Source organism: Chenopodium album, chromosome 13 (assembly GCF_948465745.1).
Source record: "Chenopodium album chromosome 13, dcCheAlbu1.1, whole genome shotgun sequence".
NCBI lineage: Eukaryota > Viridiplantae > Streptophyta > Magnoliopsida > Caryophyllales > Amaranthaceae > Chenopodium > Chenopodium album.
In genome coordinates, this window is record NC_137846.1 from 7923808 (window position 1) to 7948988 (window position 25181).

The 25181-nt window shown below is 33.2% G+C and overlaps 2 protein-coding genes, 1 long non-coding RNA gene and 1 pseudogene across 3 annotated transcripts; 1 reads left to right on the plus strand and 3 right to left on the minus strand.

Annotated features, from left to right (window-relative positions):
- LOC145575139 (3-ketoacyl-CoA synthase 7 pseudogene) lies at positions 1-1632 on the minus strand (annotated as a pseudogene).
- Positions 1633-2065: 433 nt separating this feature from the next.
- Positions 2066-4263, minus strand: LOC145575140 (acetylajmalan esterase 1-like). Its single transcript, XM_081633049.1, has 5 exons — positions 3978-4263; positions 3191-3403; positions 2768-2916; positions 2381-2669; positions 2066-2286 (listed from the first exon to the last, which is right to left on the minus strand). Exons 1-5 carry the CDS (start codon positions 4261-4263, stop codon positions 2066-2068), a joined length of 1158 nt encoding a protein of 385 aa, XP_081489175.1.
- A 1704-nt stretch (positions 4264-5967) lies between these two features.
- Positions 5968-8414, minus strand: LOC145576179 (uncharacterized). The gene is made up of 3 exons (XM_081633960.1): positions 8215-8414; positions 8027-8117; positions 5968-6328 (listed from the first exon to the last, which is right to left on the minus strand). The coding sequence occupies exons 1-3, from the start codon at positions 8285-8287 to the stop codon at positions 6190-6192; spliced, it is 303 nt and encodes a 100-aa protein (XP_081490086.1). The 5' UTR covers positions 8288-8414; the 3' UTR covers positions 5968-6189.
- A 9919-nt stretch (positions 8415-18333) lies between these two features.
- Positions 18334-19960, plus strand: LOC145576180 (uncharacterized). Its single transcript, XR_014098338.1, has 3 exons — positions 18334-18708; positions 19139-19691; positions 19799-19960. It is a non-coding gene; the product is annotated as an uncharacterized LOC145576180 (long non-coding RNA).
- The last annotated feature ends 5221 nt before the right edge of the window (positions 19961-25181 follow it).

Here is a 25181-nt window from a genome sequence, read left to right on the forward strand (position 1 = left end):
TCAATGTTCATTAATTTCAGGTACATCAACAGGATACCTATTTATCCTATCAGTCCATGCATTGGAAATATCCTTGCTAACCTCCTTAGAAATACACTTCCAAACAGCACAATTACACTTAAAACCACTCCCAAAACACAATTGGAATACCCTATCACCCTTCTTAACTATCTTTTTAGCTTCAAGATAGCATAAAGAATACCATGTAGAAGAGGATGAAGTGTTCCCAAACCTATAAAGTGTCATCTTAGATGCCTCGACGTCCCTATCACTTAAACTCAACCTATCTTTGATTGCATCTATCACGGCCTTACCTCCGGCATGGATACAAAAATGATCAAATGCCTTCTTAAAATTCGGGACATAAGGAGCTTGCTTCTTCTTCCATGGCCTAATCTTGTTCCACACAAAATGGAAGGCAAATTGTATTTGTTCCGAGTAGGGTAACACTAAAGGTCCTAGGGTAGTCAAGTTGGTTTTCAATGCTTCCCCTGCAACATGGACCACCGTTCTAGAGAGGGACACCCCTACCTTACCCTCATCATCGGCTTTTTGGAATACACACCTACACAATAGCAAAGTAAATTCAATCACTTTATGGATAAAATCTAGCGAAAATAAAAAGTAAGGCTAAATGACTAACATGTTAGTCACCTAACACTCAATAAAATAATTAAAAGTTATAATTGGACCCCACTTTAACATTAACTTTGCTTACTTCATTCGATAACAATTATGTCAATTTCTTTACAACATGTTAATCATGCATGTATACGATACCAAAAAAAAAAAAAAGTATGCGTACCCATAAGCATCATCCTTGGCACCAAGATGGGTTCGAACTATGTGATCTAGCTCATACTTAGCCACGGCTCTATCACATGTCCGATTAGAGAGCAAAATGCCGGCACCCCCCATTCGAAACAAACAATTAGCAAGCAGCATAGACTTCTGCTTCCCCAGGTAAACATTAGAGCAAATAGTCTCAGTACTAAGCACCAAAGCCAGAGAGTTTTTATGAACTTTAAGCAAGTCTTTAGCCAAGCTAATCGCGAGTATTCCAGCACTACACCCCATTCCTGAGAGATGAAAGCTCCTTACATTGCTTCTAAACCCGAATTTATTAATAACCATATCAGATAATGAAGGTGTTGGACAATTAATACTGCAATTAGTCACAAGAATATCAATACTTTTAGGACTAATCTTGTGTTTAGTAAGGAGTGTTTCAACAACTGTGAAGAGAACATGTTGTACTTCTCCGATTGCTCGTTTTAAAGAGCCATCAGTAGGAATGATATCCATTCCTACTGATGAATAAGTCTCATTCCCCATTCCTGACCTTGTGATCACTTTCTTTTCGAACTCGTTTACTTCTGATGTTCTGAACTCTTTCTCTCGCAGTGCTGAGTGTTCTATGAATGCACCTATGGAAACACGGTGGAACTCGGGTGGTTGGAAACACGCAAAATCGACAAGGTAGATTTTGGCACGCCTCCGAGTGATGTGGATAAACGCAATGATCAATATGAAGGCTATGATGAATTTGAATTGAGAAAATGAACTAAGGGCTTCAATGACAGAGTCATAGAATTTGAAGTAATCATGTTTGATTAGTGAAACTACCTCCATTTTTCTTGTAAATTTATGGTTTATTATGTTAGCATGAGTTTTGAACTATTGATTTATATTAGTATGAAGAACTATTGCAAGCATACACGGCTCTGTTTAAGATGCATAACTGACGGACCAAATTAAGCACTCATGCAACTTACATTTTACAGGAAAAGAATACGATGCGTATGTATGTGCAACACACATTTATAAATGTGACATGCTTAAAGTGTATACCACCAGTCCATGTAGGTTGTTTGGGAATTTGGGGACTTATTAAACGCAATGGTGGATGCATATTGGTCTAATTCAGGGTAGTACATCATCAATGTATATAGACAATGATATTCATAGACAATTGCAATGCAAATCAAAATCATGGAGCAAAACTTTGATTAAGGCTTATTAAGTAACAACTTCTATAACATTAAAAAAGAGTATATTAATTTTGTCAGGATGAGTTAATTAAGCGAGAGATTGTACTTTGAAAGAACCATTGCGCCAAGATCCTATATGCTTTTTGAGTCAGATTAAATCCGTCCCAAATTACATAACCATCAGGGTTAGCACATACTGGAACTCCTCGAGCTCCACACATTCTAGTCGGATTAAAACTAAATCGCCCTCCAGCTCCACAACAAGCTTTCCGAAGATCAGATGTGCCATTGAATCCTGAAGGACATCAAGAAGCAATTTAGTTTCAATTATATGGCGAAAAACAGAATGTGCAAGCCTTTCAGATATACAGAAACTCTGCAGCACTTACCAACATGAGGAGCATTCTGCAAAAGCCGATTTAAAGCATTGTAGTAATCACCATAGAAGATGGTAATATTCTTATAATTTTGCTTCAGCAGTTGAAGTCTCTTTTTTAGCTCATTGTTGTGATAGAGTGACAAGTTGTTTAACAGACGCTGTTTTCTGTACGCTGCAGAGTTCTTGGCTTGACATGCTGTGATATATGCAGGGAAATGGCCTAAAGAAAAGGTCCCCGGGACAATTATCTTGGTAGCACCACTTTGGATGACCCTCTTAAAAACATTAACAACATGATACTAAATTAATCCTTTGAAGAACACAATTACATCAACATTAAGAGTAGATGAAAGCAAAATACCAGGATTAGTGCTCAGTGTTTGGAGAGTGAACTTACTATGATGCCTTCAATAATCGCTTGGACAACATCAAAAACCATAGTATTGACATCCTTCATCGTTTTCCCCTGTGACAAAGCATAGTAATAGTCATTGCTTCCTATTTCTCCAACTATAAATAGGGAATTCTTGAGTTTTTCTGCACAATCTGTTCAACCATTTCAATTAGAGCAGAATCAATGCCAAGTCAAGTGTGTAGGACATGGTTACCTTAATAAAAAACTTTGCATGTTCCAGGAAATTTATAAGTTCAATAAGTTTAGATAAGGGTCAATCAGTTCAGATAAGTTTGTACATGAGCTACCAAGTTCAATTCATTCCTAAAAAAAGTTCATACAACGGTTTTTAAGGTGAAAAGAACGAAAGCTAATTGTATATTAAGGCAGAATAGGTGAATTTGGAATGCAAATGACGGTGTATACCTTGGTCATTATAGCAAATGGAATTGAAGTGTGACCATATCCAATCAAGCTGTACACTGAGAGAACTATTTGTGACAGGATTTACTATGTTTTTCTCTGCAAGAGACTGCATTGGCAATGCTGTGGCACCAGCAACCGCAAAGTTTACTCCATGAGTGAAATCAGCATCCCTGTTTAAGTATGGATTCAAGTGCGGAATATCCAACGCCTTTGCTGATCATAATCACCAAAAAGAAGTCGGAATTTAAAAAATTAAAATATAAAACAAAAAAAATAATCAGTAGTACATTACATTCAAAAGTAAAGTTGTTATGTAAATTATATTGATAGAACATGATGTAAAAGTTGAATTGATCAACATTTTCCATATTATCGTATCGAATCTAACTTGTTGAAAATGAGAGACTTCAGGAAAATACTTGAGTCATGACTCTTGCATTCAGGAAAAGGAAATCCTCATTGAGAATTATAGTTCAGCACAAACAAAAACCAATTACATGTGACTGCATGAACTAACTAATTACATGTGACTGCATAACCTTAAATATCTAAACAATTCTGATTTTGTCAAGGGGAAAAAAAAGAATATTACTGATAAACTTTACAACTTTAACAAAGTAAGAATGTTACATTGACACATTCGAAACAGAAGCACATGCTTTTCACTGCCCCAAAATGAAGTTTCACCACTCACAAACGACGAATCAATGAAAGAAATTAAGAGACTGAAGATGCATAACAGCATAAACGAAATCTAGAAAACAATGAAGAATTGTCAAAAACTTACCCAAGAAATCAATCATTAGTAGCCCGTTTGAGCATCTACCAGTGGGATGCTTAAAGAAGGATTCACCATAAGGAAGCCGAGCAAAGGCTGAGGCAACTCCATTGGAACTTTCAATGATTGAGTTTCCGGTATCAGATAAGGAGTCACCAAGCTGATAAATCGATGTGAGTTTGCTACTTCCTGTCCTGGCTGCAGGAAGATGTCCAATACCTCTAGCAGGACATAGCAGAAGGAAGAGAAAGCTCAAATATAATACACACATTGTAAGAAATAATTTGAGATTCATAAGAAGATAGTAACACTCTAACACTCATACTCTGATAGCCTTGTAATTTCTGGTAAAGATATTAATAACAAAGAAAAGAGAAGGAAAAGAACAGAAAAGTAACTGAATTTATGTACAGAAGATGGTAATTCCAGTTAGATCACATTACTAGTGGGTTAAAAAAAAAAGGAGTTATAATTATTCCCGCAAAATGTTATACTTTTGTGTAACACACTTTTGATAGAAATTATGCTTAGATTAATCTATTATGATAATAAATTACTCATATAGTCCTATTAATCTAGTTAACTTATTGTTGCATATAATGTTAGATCTGATTCAGACTAATATTGATCTTTTAGTAATTTGGTTGTAGCAGAAGAGATTTAGAAAGGAATAACTGCGGTCAAAATTTGCAGAGATCTCATGCACAGGCAAGCAGCTTTAACAATTCAGATCACATGATAAGTTGCTTTTCCCTCTTTTTTTTTTCTGAACTCAAGTGTGATATTGAAGGTGTTTCAATAATGACTAGATAAATTAAGAGTATAGAGGTGTAGAACATAAGTATTTGTTATGGGCGACTAGTCGCGTCAGTTCCTACTTTTAATTAATAGTCTTGACTGTGCCAACCCACAGCCTACCAGCACACCGTGCACACAAGGCCTTGTACAGGCCATGTGTCACGGTCCGGGAGTTTGGACCCCGTAACGTGCGGCGCGCTCTACCCTTTTGGCGGCAAGGACGCTAGCCTTGAGCGGGAGAGGGGCTCGTGAGCACAAAGCAACACAAGCGGGCAATTAAATCAAAGGAGCACTCACGTCTATTTGGGTGACGGAGTGTGGGTGGTCGGGGCTTGTGACGGCCGATACTTCAAGGCGGGCACGAGCGGGTCCGAACCACAAGTTCTTAATGCATCAAGTTGGTTTGGAGGGGAGCTATTATGCAAGTAAGACACAATATCTATAAAGGTCTAACAACGAACAACCATAAAAGCAAAGCAACACTTGGTAGAAGGCTTAAGATTTCATTAATCATTCACCCTCTAAAGAGCTTTAAATTGATTACGAGGAGAATCCCTAGTGAACACTGAACTGACAGTAACACAATAATGGGACCTCAAGCTAAGAAAAAATAAACTAAACCCTAGGAAAGCAACTAAAGGGAATCTAATACATCAAAAGGAGTTGGATTCTAACACCATGTCACCCCCGGTCCTGGCATCTTGCCATGCCTAGTACTCACGAGGCCTCACCCCCAGGTCCTGCCATGCCTAGTAATCACGAGGCCTCGTGCAGGCCATGTCACCCCTAGGTCTTGCCATGCCTAGTAATCACCACGAGGCCTCGTGCCAGGACATGTCACCCCTAGGCCCGCCTTGATTAGTAATCACCCTCTCTTCTGAAACCAAATTACATGGCTTTCCCTTTCTACTGCTGCACGTTAAATTTAAGTAACTTGCCACTTCCCTCAATGACAATCCTCATCCTACCATGAGTGCCATCTCTCCCCTATTCTTTTTCATTTTTGTTCAGTGTGAAAAAGACCACGGGGGATGTCTAAACTTTATACGACCCAAAATACAATGCAAAAAAAGGCCTCAAACAGAATAGCAAAGGCAGTGTACCCATCAGGTATGTTGGTTTAATTGCAGCTGTGGATACACAGCAGTGAGAACACGCATTCATACTCAGGAATCCAGAAAAGCAACGTAGAAAATTCAACTTTCACCAAAATTGGATTATTATCATTATCAATTGTATGTTACAGAGCTTGGTTACTAAATTCCAGAATTGTATATACTCTGCAAAAGTATAGCTTGGGAGAAGAAAGAAAATAACAACAAAAACATCCTACAAGTACACAAAGGGCAGAAATCAGCGCCCCATATGTACAATTCTTGGAAAATTTTTGATTTGTTTGAAGGTCACTTAAGATAAACTCCACTTAATTCTTGTGTGAATTATCTAAAGGAACAAGATTCCCATACTGAGCTTCCCTATTATCCTGTGAGTTTTTATGCTCATAATATTCAACTACTGCAGCTCCGGCTAAGGCAGCCAATGTAAAGGCCTGCGCATGCAACCTGCATTAGAGCAATGACATAGTCAGCAAGTATGAACATAAAAATAAAATAAAATAAATAAATAAAAAAAAAAACATAAATCATGAAGCAAAGGTAGAAAATATATATATACATGGATACTTATATATCTTAATTTTCATCTTGTAGCATAATAGGCATCTCAGTATCCATATACATGTAAAAAGATGAAGTTAGGAGCCTAGGAGCTTTCTAAAGTTATACTTACTGCAACTTAAGGTACTCAAACTAAAAAAAAAAAAAAAAAAAACTAATTAATAATGTCAAGCTTTCTATACTTTCCAATTGAAACATACAAATGACTTATTGACATTGTCAGTTTCTAGAAACATATCCAAAACAATATCTACATGTTGAAATTAGCCTAGAACAAAAGCAATACCTAGTAGAATCATAGTATTATGTCAACTCCAATAACACCTATATTCCAGTCAACATACTTTGATAATTCAAGGAAAAAAATCACGATAATTCATCACAACCACTAAGAGGGCAGCCATATAGATGAGCTCATAATCAGAAACAAACTGGTCTAAGAAACCTTGCCATGTCCGTAAAAAAATGTAAGAGCAATAGACTACATAAGAATCTTCATGTACGACTGCAGCATATGATTGAAGTCAAGGTAAGTAATTGAAAATCGCGGCTCTGTGATTTAAGTCAGTCCAGAAAATGTATTCTCAAAGTCGTCGGAAGCAATAGGACAAACTAATTATAAAAGGTGCAGTACTCCAGACTCCATGTAACAGCAATACACAAGCTTATAGTACCAACACTTAGAAAATTATTTCATGGCTCTCACTCTTATAAATTCAAAATTCAAGAGACTAATAGGGACAACTAAGGTAACCCACAGAGTATAAAAAGTGATAAAAAGTCATAAACTTCAGCAATGCTAGAACATGCATTCATGGTAGTTATATAGCATAATTATCAACTCTTCAACAAAAAACTATCATCTCCAAACACGAAAGATTTAGGACAACTGATTCTTGTATCGCATATTTATATATATGAAACATGACATGTCCAAATGCTATAAATCTCCGACTTCCAGCAAGGGTGATACCAACAAATCCGATAAAAGATTATTGAGTCTGACATTTCCATCACTCTACCTTGGATACATAGATTTCTCTACAAAACTCAACCTCCAGAACTTCTTTGACCTTTCAGACTTCATAGACAAAAACAGCAAAACACGGGAGAGCTCCCATCAAAAGTATACTACCCCTGGGTATAATCCCAGTGATCATTTCATGAAACCAAGACATTCAAAAAAGAAAAATGCACCAAGAGTCTAGGAGCAACTGAATTCAGTGGCTATACATACTCTCCAAGTGAAATTCATACATCACCTAAGCTAAATTTTCAACATTAAAGCATACCACCCCTAATTTGAATCCAGAATTGCAAAATTAATACCCTAGTTCTAAAGTTGTGGTACAAGTCCAAGCTAATTCAATTCAAAAACATAACACCTTCCAAATTTTTTTTATTATATATACTAATCACAACATAACCCCTTTGCATGCCTCTTAATGAAGAAATTAAAGAAGATAAACACAAAATTTTATGAATACAATTATACAAAACCACATTAACCTAACCCATGTCCATAATTAATAATAAGCATATAAACAAACCCAAATCAAAGAATAATCAAATCAAGAAATTAACCTAGCGTGGATGATCCTAACACTGGTTTTCATTTGAGGGCGAGACCAATTGTACGCGATTGATCCTGTAATTCCACTCAACCATAAACACCCTGCAAAAATCAACACAATTAATTCAATTCACAATCAAAATCAATAAAAAAAAAGGGGGTAACTTTAATCAAATTAGGGAAAAATCAAAGAAATTACCGACGGTACGAAGCTTGTGTTGAACAACCCATGACCTAACAGATTCCATGGTGGTTTTGGATTCTTCCGCCATTGTTAAAGATTAAGAATTTAGAATTGATGAAGAAAGAGAGAGAATCGAGGAAAATTGGGAAAGCGGTGAGATATTAAGGAGAGAGAGATATAGAGGGTAAAGCGGGAATAGAGAGGAAGTTGCAGGCAAATGAAAGTGTGCAACTTTGAAACCACCGTCTACCTGAATTTCCTGTTTTCAAACCCGTTGGCGGATTGCCGAACACGAATTTCTTTTTTTTTTTTGTCGTAGTCAACGCACGTCATTTAGTTTTGAGTACTCGTTAAATTTGTAACATGTGAATGGTAAAATGCTAGCTCGATACTTTTATTTGGTCTAGACACACGTATCATGTTTCAATGTATGTGATAGGGCTAAGTTTTAATCTATGAAAGGAATTGGTGTCCAAACCTTAAGTTGTCTCCAATGTGAAAGGGATGTTTTAGATATGAGTTCAAGCAAAAAACGATTGTGATTGTAAGAACCAACATACTGATTAATTTGTAAAAAGAAAAAAATATGCAATGTCATGGCTAACTATCTTTGAAACCTTTGCTTGTAAGTTACGGGAAAGTGCAATATCTAAACATGTCAGTGTAGAAGATATAAATTAGTCAACACAGAAAAAATGCGACACAACATATACAAGAGGTAGGCATGATTATGAATGCATGATACAAGATTACAAGGTACTACTATGCATGTTGAGTCAAAAAATAATAAACACAAGTTAGATTTGCCTTGGTCATGCTACCATAACATGATGAAATGTGGGCTTGGGCTTGATGTGGACCACCCTTTTGAAAATTTCAACACAACAGGAAGCAAGTACATCAGGCCCATGGAACAACTCCACAATCATTTTTAAACTTTAATCAAGCATATATACACCTGTAAATCTGTAATAAGTTCAAACAAGGCACACAAAGGAAGACAAAGCTAATTCTAGCCTCAATACTCTTAGCATTATTGTTAATCCCTCTGTTCGATATTAATTGACACATTTGACTTTTTTTATCAACTTTGACTATCAATATCTTTAATTAGGTATTAGTAAAATTATTAAAAACTTAATATTCCAACAATATATATTAAGATAAATACAACAACAACAACTTACTTATTAACATTTTAATGTATATATATAATACTCCCTCTGTATTTTTATTTTTTTTTTATTTGCATCACTTTCCTTTTTAGGGTGTTTTTTTTTTTAAAATGCATCACTTCTATATTTGGTAACTTTATACTATATTTTATCATTTCTCTCTCTTACTTTAAACTCCACTCAATTTATTTTATCATTTTCATACTCTTCCATGGTCTCCACTAAAATAATAAAAATATCTATCCCCTCTCACATACTTTCTCTTTCGTGGTCCCCATCTTACTTTTACTATAATAATTTATTCACCTACTCACAATATTATATTGCTCTCCTAAAACTTTGTGCAATTTAAAGTGATACAAATAAAAAAAAACCGGAGGGAGTACTCACTCTGTTAGTTTTTGTTCTTCCCATTTAGAATCTTGACACTATTTTTAAGATGAGAAAATCCTATAAATTAATCTTAATATATACAACATGACATGTATGAGCAAGAGATAAGCATGGCACAATACGAAAAGATACAACACAACATGAGCAAGAGATACGCATGACACACATGAAAAGATACAACACAACATGAGCAAGAGGTAGGCATAACACAAAACGCTACTATGCATGATTGTATGATGAGGCAAAAGGATGTTAAAATAAGTTAGATTTGGCCGCAACTTGACAAAACGCGTGGACTTGGGCTCTATGTTAGAGCTGATCACACTGAGCCCGGCCCAACCTGATTTTGGGCGGGTTTTGGACAGAATTTTCCAGCTCGATCTTTTAAAAAGTTTGGACGGGTTTGGGAAATGGATTTTTTGCATTTTTAGTTGTTTTTTTGGCCCGACCCAAAATTGGCCCGAAAAGCCAGTATGGCCCGACTATTTTGGGCGGGTTTGGGCACACGTTTTTCGGCCCAAAGCTTGTCCCGACCCGAGAAATGGGCAAGTTTTTTGACCTTGGACTGGCCCGGCCCGCCCATTGATCACCTCTACTCTATGTGAACTACCCTTTTAAAATTTTCAATACAACATACAGCGAGTGGGTTATACCTAGCACATGGTATAACCCTACATACATCTTCAATCAAGCCTATACCTATATTAATAAGACATACAAAAGGAAGGTAAACACAAAATTCTAATTCCAATACTCTTAGTCGTAGTGTTAACTTAGGCCCTGTTTATTTCACCTTATATTTGCTTATCTAATCTAGTATGATCTTATTGTCTTATTTGACCAAATTTTGACCTTAAGTGTATGATAATCTATAAAGAAAAAACATATCAAGTGAGGTCTTGTTAGATTTGTAATAACGTGTATTTTATTAATATGTAAATTTCATAATTATTTTCATTACGAAATTGAAGATTTTTAACAATAAAAAACTGCACATAAAACGATATATAATCTGAACTTATTTTTTCTAATCTGATTTGAATTTATTTTTTCTAAAATAAGTAAAAATAAGTTGAACTAAACAAGACCTTAGTTCCTGAGCTTAGTAGTCTAAAGATAAGCATAGGTTAAATTATTCTCCAGTTGAGACTTTATAATGAGGGCAATCTTTACAAAACGTTATAATTGCTCAACCTAAATTTTACTATGAAGGGGAATGATGGACCGCTACTCGGTATACCAAAGTGACGTCAGCTTTATATACATACATATATATATATATATATATATATATATTTTATTTAGGGTAAATAACAGTATTTAATGAATTAATAACAGTATTAGATAAATTAATAACAGCACCTTAATTTAAAATAATAGTTTGTTATAATACATTGATTTTTATTATAATTCAATCTGATAATTACTTAAATGACTTTTATTGGTAATAATTATCACTACTCTACTACTTATACATCGAAATGAATTACTTTAACAATTTAACAGCCCACCATGCTTCGCAATAATAATTCTTTAACTAGAGAGTTTTGACCAATACCTGAACTTAGTCGACAATGGAACCTCCGGCGTTCTGAGCTTCCGGCTTTACCAAGGTAGCTAACCCCAACCCTGTCTTCCATAGATCAGGCTCAGCACAGATCTAATTCGTTTCCTACCTTAGATCGTAATCTCTAATTAAACAATCCTTACTGTGTTTATGATGGAACTTCTGAAGGGAATAACATTCCCTTCTTGAACGAAACTTTTATTTAATTTGAAAAGATTACAACACTCATATATTACAACAAACACACAAACTGAAAGCTTAAACAAACATAAGCTGAACTAGAGTTTTCTCTACTTTAAGAGAGGTGGAGAACCAATATGTCTCTTAAGGTGAGTATTTTTCTCTAGAGGATTCTCTAATGATTTCAGAGCAATTCTCTAGCTAACTCTTCCAACCTCGCCTTTCACTTCTTTGCCTAATTCCCTTTATATAGGGGAAGGCTCACAAAGATCACCGACACTTTCTATGGCTTACAGAAAACCATGACTCAGCAAGTGAATATCGTTCACTGCTGTTCTAAAGTTCTTTTAAAACAAATAAAACATGCTACAACAGTAAAAGTAGAATACATAATTGCTGGTGTGGGCTTAGGACTCCATCATATCTTGTAGACCACCTTTGTTGTCCTTACTGTCTTCATAATGGACATACATTTGGTTGTCTTTTTCTATACCTAGATCCATCACACATTTAGCAGCATAGGATTCATCCCATGTGACAAAGATCTCCAATAAGTGCTCTTTTCCCTCTAAGGATTAATATCTCCCAGCTTCAACTTGTTCGAGATAATCATACACTAATTCACCATGTAATACTCCTTTTTCTAAATAATTTCTTAACCATTCTGGTGCTACTATAGTAGTATTTCCCACATGTATTATGACTGGTGGTTCTTCTTTTACCGCTATGAACTGGTTAAGATACTGAGCAATATAGAAAAATCCATAAGCTCTTGCCTCTTATAATTCCTTCTCTTATTATAGTTTTTTTCTTATAATTCCTTCTCTTATTATAGTTTTTTCTTTCACATCCATAGTTATTTGGGAAATCCCTACAAGTGAGAAATTGTCTTTTCATTTGTTGAGTTCCTGCAACCTCTCTACATTTCTTTTTAATCCATTTTCTTAGAGAAACAATTCTATTACCTAGGGCATCCCTAGCTAAGAATTTCTCTCTCCATTATTGATATTTTTCACTAATTTCTACATTAATGGGATTTGGTAATTTATCGTAGAACATTCCAAGATTTGTTTCATTTTCACCAATTTTATAATAATATGTTTCAAATTCCATAATGTAATTATCGACAAATTTTATATTACAAATGGACAAATTACTTAACTTCCTTTGATATTCCATTCGTTTTTCATTAGGATCGTGTAATACCCCGTATTTTTAAAACGTATTTTCTAATTAATTAATTAATTAGTATTTTCTAAAAAGAGTATTTTAAGTAATTTATTTTCTATTTGAATTTTGGAGCAAAAATGGTATTTGAATTTTGACACCAAAAGTATTTTAAAACTTAATTATTATTTTTGGATTTTGGATAAGATTTATTATCCATTTATTTTATTTTAAAAACCGGATTATTTATATATATTTTGGATATTTTAATTAAACAAAATTATATTTTATTATTTATTTAAAAGGGCCGAAAATTCCTAAATTATTAACTATGATTTTCGGATTTTCTATGTGTAGAAAATCTGATTTTCTTAGTTATTTTATTTAGTGAATAATTGGTATTTTCCTAATTAATTATTTTATACAAAATGTATTATTTACACAATTATTTTATACAAAATGTATTATTTACACAATTATTTTTAAGCCTAAAATCTAGCAAAATAATTTCCTAAACACTAATAATATGGTCCGAAAATTTGGAGCTATGGAAGCTCAAAAAATTTTGGCCACTTTGGTTGGATTTTGGGTGATTTATTTTGTTAAATTGTATTTTTAATTATCTCCTTAAAATCTCTTATTTTCCTTAATTTTATTTTTCCATCTCACAAAGATTTGTTCATCTTATTTTCCTACCTTATTTCATCTTTGATTATTCCCCAAGTAATCTCTTTTGCCATATTATTTTCATGACAACACACATTCCTTAAATTAATTATTCTTAGTCACCTTAATATTTAACTTTCCGTAATTCTTTAACTCTCTTCTCCAAGTAATTTCCTTAATTCTTTTTACCATAATTCTTCCCACATTCTCTTGCCATAATTCTTGCATAAGGTAGCTTATAAATACCCCTTCATGCCTCACATATTCTTCACACCAAAAACCCAATTCTCTTCTTCTCTCTTATTCTTCTTTTCCCTAAACCTTTTCATACTTTTCTTCTCCTCTTTTCATACAAATATTATCCCGTATACCTTTGAAGTCAGTTTTCGGGCACTTCTGGTCAGTTTTTGGGGTATTGGTGTTTCACAAAAGATTGTTCCTCTCAAAAAATCCTTGAGGTTAGGCTCAAGAATCACCCAATTCAGAGTTATATTGAAGGAGTTATGACCTCTGCAAGTTCTGCCTATTCTTTCCAACGAAAATTCAATTCTATTTAATCCTATTCTTTTATCTTCTTCATGGTTAGTTTTCTAAAATACAAATACCTATTTCAAAGCTATAATTTTATATTAAAGTATTATTTTAAAAGAGTTTTATAGCCCATGCACATTAAATTTGAGTTTATGATAACCTTATGGTTATGTTATTTGCAAGGTGTATTCGTGATTGAACTTTAAAAGTGCGAAGTGTTGATTGATATTCGAATCAGGGTTCTTGAGGTTCTTTTTGTGTAGTTTTTCTAGCAAGGATCAATGTACGTTTAGGTGACTAGATACCTTTGAAAGTGATTAGTTTGAATAACATGTTTTACTTGATTTGATTGGTGATTGAATTAAATTGACTTGAATTATGGTTTATGAAATAAAAGTATGTTTAAAAGATTGGTTTTAATAATTAAATTGGAGTATTGATTTTTATAACATGTTTTGATTAATTAATTTATTATTCATGTTTAAAAAGGATTGGTTTTGAAAGCATGTTGGATTTATAAAAAAAAAAGGGGGGGGGGTTGGATTATTATTATTAAAGGTTGAATTATTGGATTTAAAAGAGAATTTATTGAATCATTGATTTATTATTATTATGCTTTATAAGCATGTTGGTAATCCCACTATGCGGATTTGGTTTATTGATAAGGCCTTGGACTTTGTATGACCGGGTCTTTCCTCAAGAATAACCTTGTAATATAAGGAGACTAGCTTGGGGGTGTGCACACTTGGGTGAGGAATTGGATTAAAATAAATTGGTTCTTAATAAAGAAATTGTTTTATTAACTATTATTTTGAATATTGAATCATTGGAATCGGTTTTGGAATAATGAATTTGGAATTTATTTGATTAATTATTGAAATTGATTTTTAAAGCATGTTTGCAAATAAATTGAGTTTACATTATCTTGCACTTATCGTACTTAGCATAATTTGCTAATCCGTATATCTTATTTGTTTTGGTTCGCCCTGTTTACCGTAATGGTAAGCAGTGTTACTAATTTCAGGTGGAGTCAATAATTGAGCATATGGAGTCTTTATTTTGAGTACTCATAACAATGTTACTATTTTTATAAGTATTAATAAAAGAAAGTTGTGTCTCCGCTGCAAGTTTTATTATTGAGTTAAGTATTTTGAGTAACCTTGCGTAATCACGCGGCGGTAATACGCCCAAGTCTATCTCTACGGTATAATTATACGTATTATACTGGTATTTCTGTAGAGGGAGATTTGGGGGTGTTACAGATCGGCTCTAAGACCAATGAATTCTAACTCAATGTATTGACATAACTGCCTGAACATTCCAGTAGGTGATTCTCTAGCTCTTAATGCAGTTTTGACTTCTTCATCTATTCCATCATACCGGTCTTCTACACAACCATAGAGACTGTGTTCGATATAATTTAAGAAATTTTTTGAAGTCCATTCAGTGTTTAAATTAAGTACACTACTCATACTCTTTTTCCACTGATCTAAAACATCTTGTCTATCTCTTACACCATCTAATTTAAGCTTATAACCAGTTTGACTTATAGGTTCAAGAGTCACTTCTTCTTGTTTAGGTATATGATTAGGCATAACCTTGACACTAAACCGGGTAGTCTTCCCTGGTATGTATCTTGGTCGTGTGCAACTTCCTTCTCCTTGATACCTAGGTCTTTGGATAACATTGTTTACGTTAATGTTTTCATTAATAATTTCTTCTCCAACATCATTATTATCCATTACTCTTTTACCTAGTTTATCTTCAATCTTTTGTCGAACAACTTCTATGGGTAGAAAGTCTAGATCATTTAACTTTATTAATCCCATTTGTTGATATAAATCTTCTTCTAAAGTAACATAATTATTTGCCTCTATTTCATTATCAGAAGCAATCCCTTTTTCAGAAATTAAGTTCATGATTTCGTTAAAATTATTAGGGTATTCTTCCTTATCGAATAGGGCTTGTAATTCCTTAAGCGTTTTCTCCTGAAGATGAGGGCTCATCTTTAGTTTCTTTATTCTTTTCTTGGTTACTAGTAGGTCTTTTAGGGAGTGATACAGTAAAACTTTTATTTTTATCTAAATTTTAAAAAGGATACTTATATTTATACGGGACAATTTTCTCTTTATTAGGTGATACTTCTTTTCCGGATTGATGTCTAACTTCATTTGTTAAAGCAAGTTGAACTTGTTTAACATGTTCTTTTAGATCGCTTACTTTTTTTTTTTTATCAATATCAGTTGTGGTTATTGATATCTTATTTTCGATACTAATACAACGAGCATGTATGTTATCAACTTCCGATCTTAATTCACCAATTTGATCTACTATATAATTAAGGATTGGGCCAAAATTACTAGTATTTTCAGGAATATGATAATAATGCTTAAAATCTGGTTTCTTACACTCACTAGAAGGTCTAGTAATCTCCAGTTTTACCTAATTATATTAATTAAATTAACAACTTAATTTAACTTTTAACCGTATGGCTCTGATACCAAATCTCACAGCTTATCAGTTTCTAATTTATAATAACAGTATTGTCTTCCTTTATAACATATTTCACTTATGCGATACTGTATACAAATATAATAATTACTTTCTAATACAAACACTTAGTCTTTTAATATATAAGTACTACTGAAAAGAGCAAAATGACACCTCGAAAACAATATTGAAGAAACATATAACAATATTAAATTTATTATAACATGATCAAACTTAAAATAACAATATTAAAATAGCAAATGACGTTTTTCCAACACTTATCGAATTTTTTATTTTTTATTTTTTTTCTTTTTAAAATGTAGGTATGGACCTTCCTTGTCCCTACCTGGTAGCGGGCAATACTATAAAGCCACAAAGGTGGTGGTAAAAGTTTATGTCTATTTGGTTAATGTTTTTTAAATTTAGGGCAATCTGTATTCCTTTTTAATTGTCGCGAGCCAAGTAGCCAACACTAGCAAGTGTGTCTGAGAACCGAGAGTGAGACGATGATGAGAACAAAGCTTTGCTTTCACTTGCTTCTGCTTCTTCGCCATTTTTAGGTAATCTTCCTTCTTTTTCCCCTCTTTCCTCTTTTATTATTTCTCCTTTTCCATTTCTATTTCTATTTCATTCCCGATCTTACTCTTATCGTTCCAAACATTTTGATTTTCATCTTAATGTTGATGATGACCCCAAATTGTTCCTTCAATTTGTTAGACAACAATCCAAATTAGGGTTTACTAATGTTGAATTTCCCCTTTCTCTTTTTGATCATATGAAATTGATGCGCCCTCTTCCTGGTATTATCGATTTCAATCAACTGTTATGATCCATGTGTAAGATTAAACCCCACCCCCCATTCTCCACTGTCATTTCTCTCTACAGGCAGCTCCATTTGTTAGGTGTTCGTCCAAATGATTATTCCCTTACCATCCTCGCTAATTGCTACTGTCGTTTGGACTTTGTTGATTTTGGGTTTTCTATTCTCGCCCATTTTATTAAACTTGGTTATCAACCTGATATTGTCACCTTCACTACTCTCATCAATGGCTTCATTCATTCTAATCAACTGGACAAAGCCGTTCGATTGTTGGATAAAGTTGTCAAGCTTGGCTGCCAACCCACATTAGTCACCTATGGTTCTATGTTCAAAGGTCTGTGTAGGTCCAGTGATAATGCCGGTGCTCTCAAACTCCTTAGAAATATGGAGTCTACCTTAATTCGAGGTATGTGCACTTTGGGACATCAGAAAGAGGCTCAACAAATGCTCACTGAGATGTTGAGGAACTACATAACTCCTGACATTGAGACCTACAACATGTTGATTGATATGTATTGTAAAGATGGCAAGGTTGGTCAAGTACGGGACATTTTTTAATACATGACTAAGATAGGTTTGGTTCCCAATATCATCACTTACAGTGCTCTGTTAGACGGATATTGTTTACGCGGTGAGATGGGTGAGGCAGAAAAGCTTATGGATTTGATGGTTGAAAATGGCTGCAAACCTGGCGTAGTTACGTACAACAGCTTAATCAATGGCTATTGCAAGTCTAAAAAGATTGACAAAGCTCTTGGTCTGCTCCAAGAGATGCATTTTAACGGATTAGCCCCCAATGTTATCACGTACAGCACTCTTATAGATGCCTTGTGCAAAGACAACCAGCTCAAGCTTGCACACCATTTTTTCGAGGAAATGGAAGCTCATGGACTAAAGCCAAATATAATCACTTGGAGCTCATTGCTTGACGGCATGTGTAAGAATGGACAAATAGATGAGGCAATCACAACACTGAAGCAAATGGAGAATATTGGAGTGGTCCCTAATATTGTTACATACTGTATCCTAATAGATGGTTTGTGTGAAGCTAATCGCCTCACAGAAGCAGTGGACATCTTCTCCTTTCTCACAACTAAAGGGCTACTTAATGAGCGTGCGTATAACATAATGATTAAAGGGTTTTGTAAAGAAGGGTTGCTCGCAAAAGCCGATGAATTATTGAAGAATATGGAGGACAATGGATTCTTTCCTAATGAATGCACTTTCAATACAATTATTAGAGGATTTATAGATGGAAAGGATGTTAGGAGAACTTTAGAGCTTGTCACCTTAATGAGAAACAAAGAGTTTGCTGCTGATAATCACACTATATTGTCATTTGTGAGCTTACTCAGTGATCCAAATATTGGTGATGAAGACAAAGAATTGATAAAGTTTTTGGAAAACTGAGCAAGCGACAATTAGGAAAAGTGGAAGGAACAATGACTAAAACATATATACGTATATGATCATCTGTGACAGAGATGTGTACACAGATATTGTGAGTGACTTGTGAATCAGTAAGTCTTACATTTAATGTGTAACTTTTGATTGATTGTAGATTAACATCTGTGATTTGGAACATTTGATTTAACTTCTTTTTGGGCTTGCTTTTACTTGAATGGTGCTCATGGAAGCAGATGTGTCTTGACCTATTGTATTAATTTGTGTGTGTTTACTTGGCATCTGCATTAGCCTTTGAATATTAATGGAGCCAGAGCTCAAGTTTAGCTATATCTTACTATCTAAGCCATGATGAGTAATCATATTTGTCAGAATTGAAGAGTATAGTTAACTGCTAGAATTTGTCTTGGACTCTTAGGTGCTTGGAGGTGATTGTGTGTTACTAGCGCTACGATCTATAGCAGCAAGATTTGTTTTTAGTACTTCTTTGAGCCATGGATTGGTGATTTCAATGGCAGTGACATGCATCTGCTATTTCTATGTCAGATAGCTAGGATAAAATAGCAGTCCCAAGCCTCCAATGCCCAGGCTAGTTTTATGTACTCACTGTGCAGCAAGATTATTGACATACTCCGTGTTCCATCAGGTAATTTTACTTATATTTTCTGCATTTTGATCCTTTTTTTTTAATTTATCGTTTGACTTTTGCATTTCATTGTTGCTTGTTTATTTGATCGGATTGGATTGTTATTTTTTTTCTATCAATCGGTTTTTGTTTAATGCTGCGTTTTTTTTTCTTCTTTTTTTTCAGTTCTTTGTTTATGTAGTATTAAAGAATTGATGATTGCGGTTAGTTTTTTTTTTTTTTTTTGACGGGGGGCAAAGAATCAATTAAAGAGCCAAAACATCCGTAAGTACATAGGGGGATACATCAGTTGGAACATAATGATCCCAAATTTGCTCAGCATTGAAAGGAATATACTTTGCAAAGGTTGTGTGCCACAGTGCTGCCTTCTCGTCTCACATGATTCCATTGAAGGCTTGAGTAGTGCACCACTTGAGCCATCACATCGCACAGCACAGAATCAAGGTCAGTTAGGTGAGTTGCGTTTCTTGACAGCCGATTCACAACAATTTGGCAATCAGACTCCAATTCATAAAAGTAAATAAGAAGAGAGTAAATTGCAAATACCTTGAAATGTGCAGGTGATCTATTTACAATTGACAGCGATTGTGGCAGCCATGACCGTAGTTCTTGAAGCTATTAAGTATAAAGTACTGATTTTTATTACTTTTACTCGTACTCCAATGATTAAGTTTTTATACGTATTGTGGACCAAAAGTTTTATACATACTCTGTATTAAATAAAATTTGCAAATTACAGTCATTTAAAGTTCGTATTTTGCAAATTGTAGCCATTTAAAAAAAATTGCAAATTGCAGCCCAAAAGTTCGTATAAATTGTAAATTATAGTTCGGTTCAACTTTTTCATCGTTTTACATGTCGAAAAATGTTCGGTTAAGGTTTTAGGGGCCATTTAGGCCTTAAGGATCCGAATTGAGATCGAAATTAGCAAAAATATATCATTAGTGCCTCATTTTGCGTAACAAAAATGTATCGATTCATGGATAAGGATTAAGTAATTCACTTAAGTGGAGATTGATACTACAATTTCTACAATTTCAAGGTTGAGTAAGATACACAATCTTCACCACTTGCATACTTAACCAAAAATTATTTTAGTACTCTAAATCAAATTTGGCATACAACAAAATTAAATTTAATTTGATACTAAGATTTTACGACAAAATCAAATTTGGCATACTGTACTAGTAACTTATTAATCTTCATGAGTAAAATTATAAGGAAGAGAACATGCTCCATTAAGTGAAATCTTGGATTATTGGTTTTACATACGATCATCATTTCTGTAGCTTCAAGATAGTATACTTTATAATTGTAATCATTATATATATACCCTGTCCCTTTCATGAAAATTTTCCTATATATTTTGTTTGAAATTTGTTAAACTTGACTTTATGAACTTGTAATAAAACTTATTTTGATTTCTTGGAAATAAGTTATACTTTCTCCGCTCTTGTTACTTGTTAGTTGCTACATATTGTAACTCTCGTATTATGCAAAGTATGAATTGATAGTGTATTTTGCAATTCCCTGCTTTGGATCTCTAACTATCTCTTTGCAAAAATTGCTAAAAAAAAAATGCATCATGAAGGTCAACGGCATCGAAACGTTTTCTTGCAAAGGAGTTGAAATTAGTGTAGCACATACACTTTTATTTCTGCCCTAGCTTCAGCTGGTTGTAAACTAGTAATTATTTATTTATTTCCAATGGAGAACATTGATAATCGCCAGGTGTTATTTCATCCTAAATTTTTCTTTTTCTTTTTTTATTTTCACCATAAAATTTATAAGGTTATGTGTTTATTTTTTATGCAATATATATTAATGACCTCTTTAAAAAAAAGTGTATTAATTTTTTATTATAAGAAGAAAATCATAATTTATTAATTTTGAAGTATATTTATATATTTATATAAAGATGCAAAAAGAAAAAAAAAATTAATTCCTCAAAAATAAGAGAAAACAATAGACAATATACAATGAATGTGTTATCTTTTTTTTTTTTTTTTTTTTTTTTTTTTTTTTTTTTTTTTTTTTACAACAGAAGTGTTTTCTATCATTTTAATTGATTTATATAGAAATATTTGTATTCTCGATTTGTATATATTTTTGTAGTATATGCTATTGAGTTTTAAGGGTATGTGTCTTTTGGAAGGGAACAAATTTAGGAAGAGTCACAACTTATGGAAACCATTTAAATCTCAATCCTAGGTTTCAGTTTAAATTAGTTTGCTCTTGGCAATGCAAAGGGATGCACCTCCCTAGCTAGCAAATAGAATTTCTAGGAGATTTCCAGACAAGATGACTTCATGTCTTGGAAACATAGGTGCATAATGAGTGAAATAGCACCTCTATATATACATAGTAATTTGACTACAACAAAAATTAATAAGTACATTTCACCATTGCCAATGAGCCACCAGTCGAAGCAAATGAATCAATCAAGGTTGATGCCAGGATTATTCCTTGCCCTAATTAACTAAATTGAAAACCATTAATCTAAAATTATAATTATTATAAAATGCAAATAATTATTAATTAATCAATCATATACTTAATTGTATATGAATATGTAGTACAATATGCATTGGTAGACATGTAGATAAATTGTATAATACATGCATCTAATTTCACCTTTTTCTTGCTTTTTACTCTCATTGTACTTCCAAGCATGCTTTGTCAACATGAAAAGGAGTTATTTCATACCTTTGCATTGTTTTAGAATAAAAGGCAAATTAAAGCCAAAGAGATATGGCTTTTCAAGTACAAAATAAATGGTAAAAAAATTAAAGTTATTTATCAAATCAAAGATGATAGTATTGGTGATATTAGGTCCCTTGAAAAAAAAAAAAAAAAAAAAACCTAGGTTAAATTTCATGATTTTAATTATAAACCCTAATCTTGATTGTTTTTGGCTATAATAATTAGTACAGTAACTACTAAGGATTGTACTTATAGTTAACTTAATTATATAATTAATAAAAACAAAAGGATATTCAGTTGTCAGTTTGGTATATATGGGTGATGATGGGCAAATTTCTTTTGATATTGAAGAAATTAATAATTAAGCTTTAATTAATTAAGGGTAATAAAATGGGAACATTTTGCTGATATGATGGGTGAAATTTTCGCAGTAAATCATGGTTTATAGAGTTGATGAAAAAAATGGTCCCAAATTTCTTATGGCTTAGGGTTAAGACTCCCTTGTTAGAAGCACTAAACTTAATTAACTTTTGATTAATTAACTTTAATTTGGTTGATTAAGAGATTGGTAGATCACATGGAGATGGACCACAAAGCCATAAAGGGAGCCTCATAAGGCTGTTTATACTGTACTTTCAATATGTAAGTTGATTTGTTTCTTTTGATTTTCTTTCTTTATACTTGTATAATTTAAAATAGAAATGTACGTATTATGAGAAAAAGTTCTTGATCTCATCTTCTGAGAAATATTTGTATTAAACAGCTTACCATTAGATCACTTTTGTGAGTCGCTTCAAATATGCGTCCCTATCCCAATTTCTCTAAGCCCTTGATGATCCAACCCACCTACAAGGTGGTTATGATGATAAAACAGTCTTATTTAAGAAATTGTTTCGTCTTCCACACATGACAAAGGGAACATGTATGGTTTTGACACATGAGAAAGAAATATCATGGTTTTGAGTTTGTGTGGAAGTGGAAGTCAATAAATGCAAATTGTATAAAATGTATAATTGTACCTTTGTACCCTCTCTGTTTGAAAATAATACACCATATTTCGCAGTTATTTATTAATTTGGATGGCTCTAAACAAGTAGTAAAAATGTGAGCACATCACATCTAGCTTCAAGTGTTTATACATATCCGAGCATGCATATAAGGAGCTTGCATCGTGCTAGTTAGTATTGATAAAAGATATGAGGTTGAGGTGGTGCAATAATGACATTAGTCCCAACTCATATCCGTGAAATTTAGACATCAAATCTCATGAGATCCCTTATCTCTTTCAATTTAGTCCTCTTTAATTAGAGCAACATATTGAATAGTGGGTTTGTTCAAAAAAAAGTACGGTGGTATACAATGCAACCAGGCGAACCACCTCTTAGGGCCTGTTTACATTTATTGAACTGAATTGAACTGATTAGAGCTGAACTGAACTGAACTGAACTGAATTGAACTGGGTTGAAATGAATATTTTATGAGAGAGGGAAATTAAGAGCTGAACTACACTGAACTGAATTAACTGAACTGATTGGAACTGACTGAACTAAATTGAAATTAAGTAAATATGAACAGGCCCTTAGAGTACTTTAACTATATATCAATTAACCAACCTTGTGTCAGATCAGTAAGTTAGTAATAATCCAATTAGCTAGCTGCTATGTCATAACTACAAAAATTACGACAAAGTTTATGCAAAGTCTAATTTATTTAATACGCTAGTCAAATCATATATGTTACAATAATAATAGATGTAATGGAAAAATAATATATTGGTGAACACCAACAATGCACACAAATATGTAATTTAGTTTTCTAACAATGCATTGGCTATATCATACGAAAATAAATTTTTATTTATTTAAAAAAAAAATTAAAAATTTGATCAGCTCATGTATGTATAACTTATAAAGTTAATGTACTACTACTACATCCAAAATAGAAATACCAATTGGTTGTTGGTGTAGAGGTGATTGGGATTACACTTGGTAGGGAAGACCCGTATTCGATCCCCTGTAATAATAATTGGGAGGGGACTAGAACCTAACCACCCACAACTGATCCCCAAATCCAGATTAGCCCAAAGGGTGAATCGGGTGAAAAAAAAAAATCCAAAATAGAAATGAAATAAGTTATATACGGAGTATGTCATAACAGTGTACTAAGACATACGAAGTATCCAATGGATTATTAGATACAAGCCAGTTTAGTCACTCCTAATCATATAAAATTTAAATATATTCACTTGTAATGTTGTCTTTTAGGTTATTTGGTGACTAAGCACTTTGTATGTAAACAAGTTTTTGACTTTTCTCATATACAGTACTAGTAAATTAAAGTAGATTATATTGCTGGGTCTTAACATTATATGTGTCTATGTCAGTGCTCTATCAAGTCATATACTACGTACAATACCTCTTTTTTCTCCTTTTTTGGGTGATATCCCACTTCATCAAATCTAAAGGCTCCTCCCACAACAAACAAAGTAACAACTTGTCACTAACTCGAGCTTCTTCATTCGTTATCGTTATTATTTTCAGTTTTTAGTTGTTTTGAAAACAAAAATCAAAAATTAAAAACAAAAAAAAGTAGTTTTTGTTTTTCTAGTTGTCAATTTTAGTAAAATTATGATTTTAATAAGTCAGACTTACTTTTTATTCGTTAATGATATATACTATATGACTAACAATGTGTTTTTTTATCTGTTATAGAAGGAAATTAAATACGTATAATTTTAACAGTTGATTTATAGTGACTAAATTATACTCTTTATGTCTTTAAATTATGTTCTTACATACACAAACTTTTTTTTTGGTGAGCTAATATGAACAACATATAGAGGTGGATGGAGTGTAGGAACAGACATCATCGAAAGAACTTATCATAAAATGAAATAAATAAGTCACAAACATCGCAATTTAATTTTCACTCATCAACAAAAGTTATCAAATCCAATACTTGTGCATGATTAAGTGCTTAACCATAATTTGAATTTATATTTAATTATTTCTGGAAAACAATATGATTAGGTTGAATGTAATGTATTCATTGTTAATTGATTCAGACACTAGTGAATTTCATAGGTTACTCCGTAACACTATTACAGCACATGGAGATAATCAACACAATTAATTATGGAGCAAATTATAGGGGATGATTCTGACTTCTCAGGCTTGTGAGGGGATCACTTTGCAATAAATCATATCTTAGCCCCATTTAATTATCCTTATTTTTGTATCC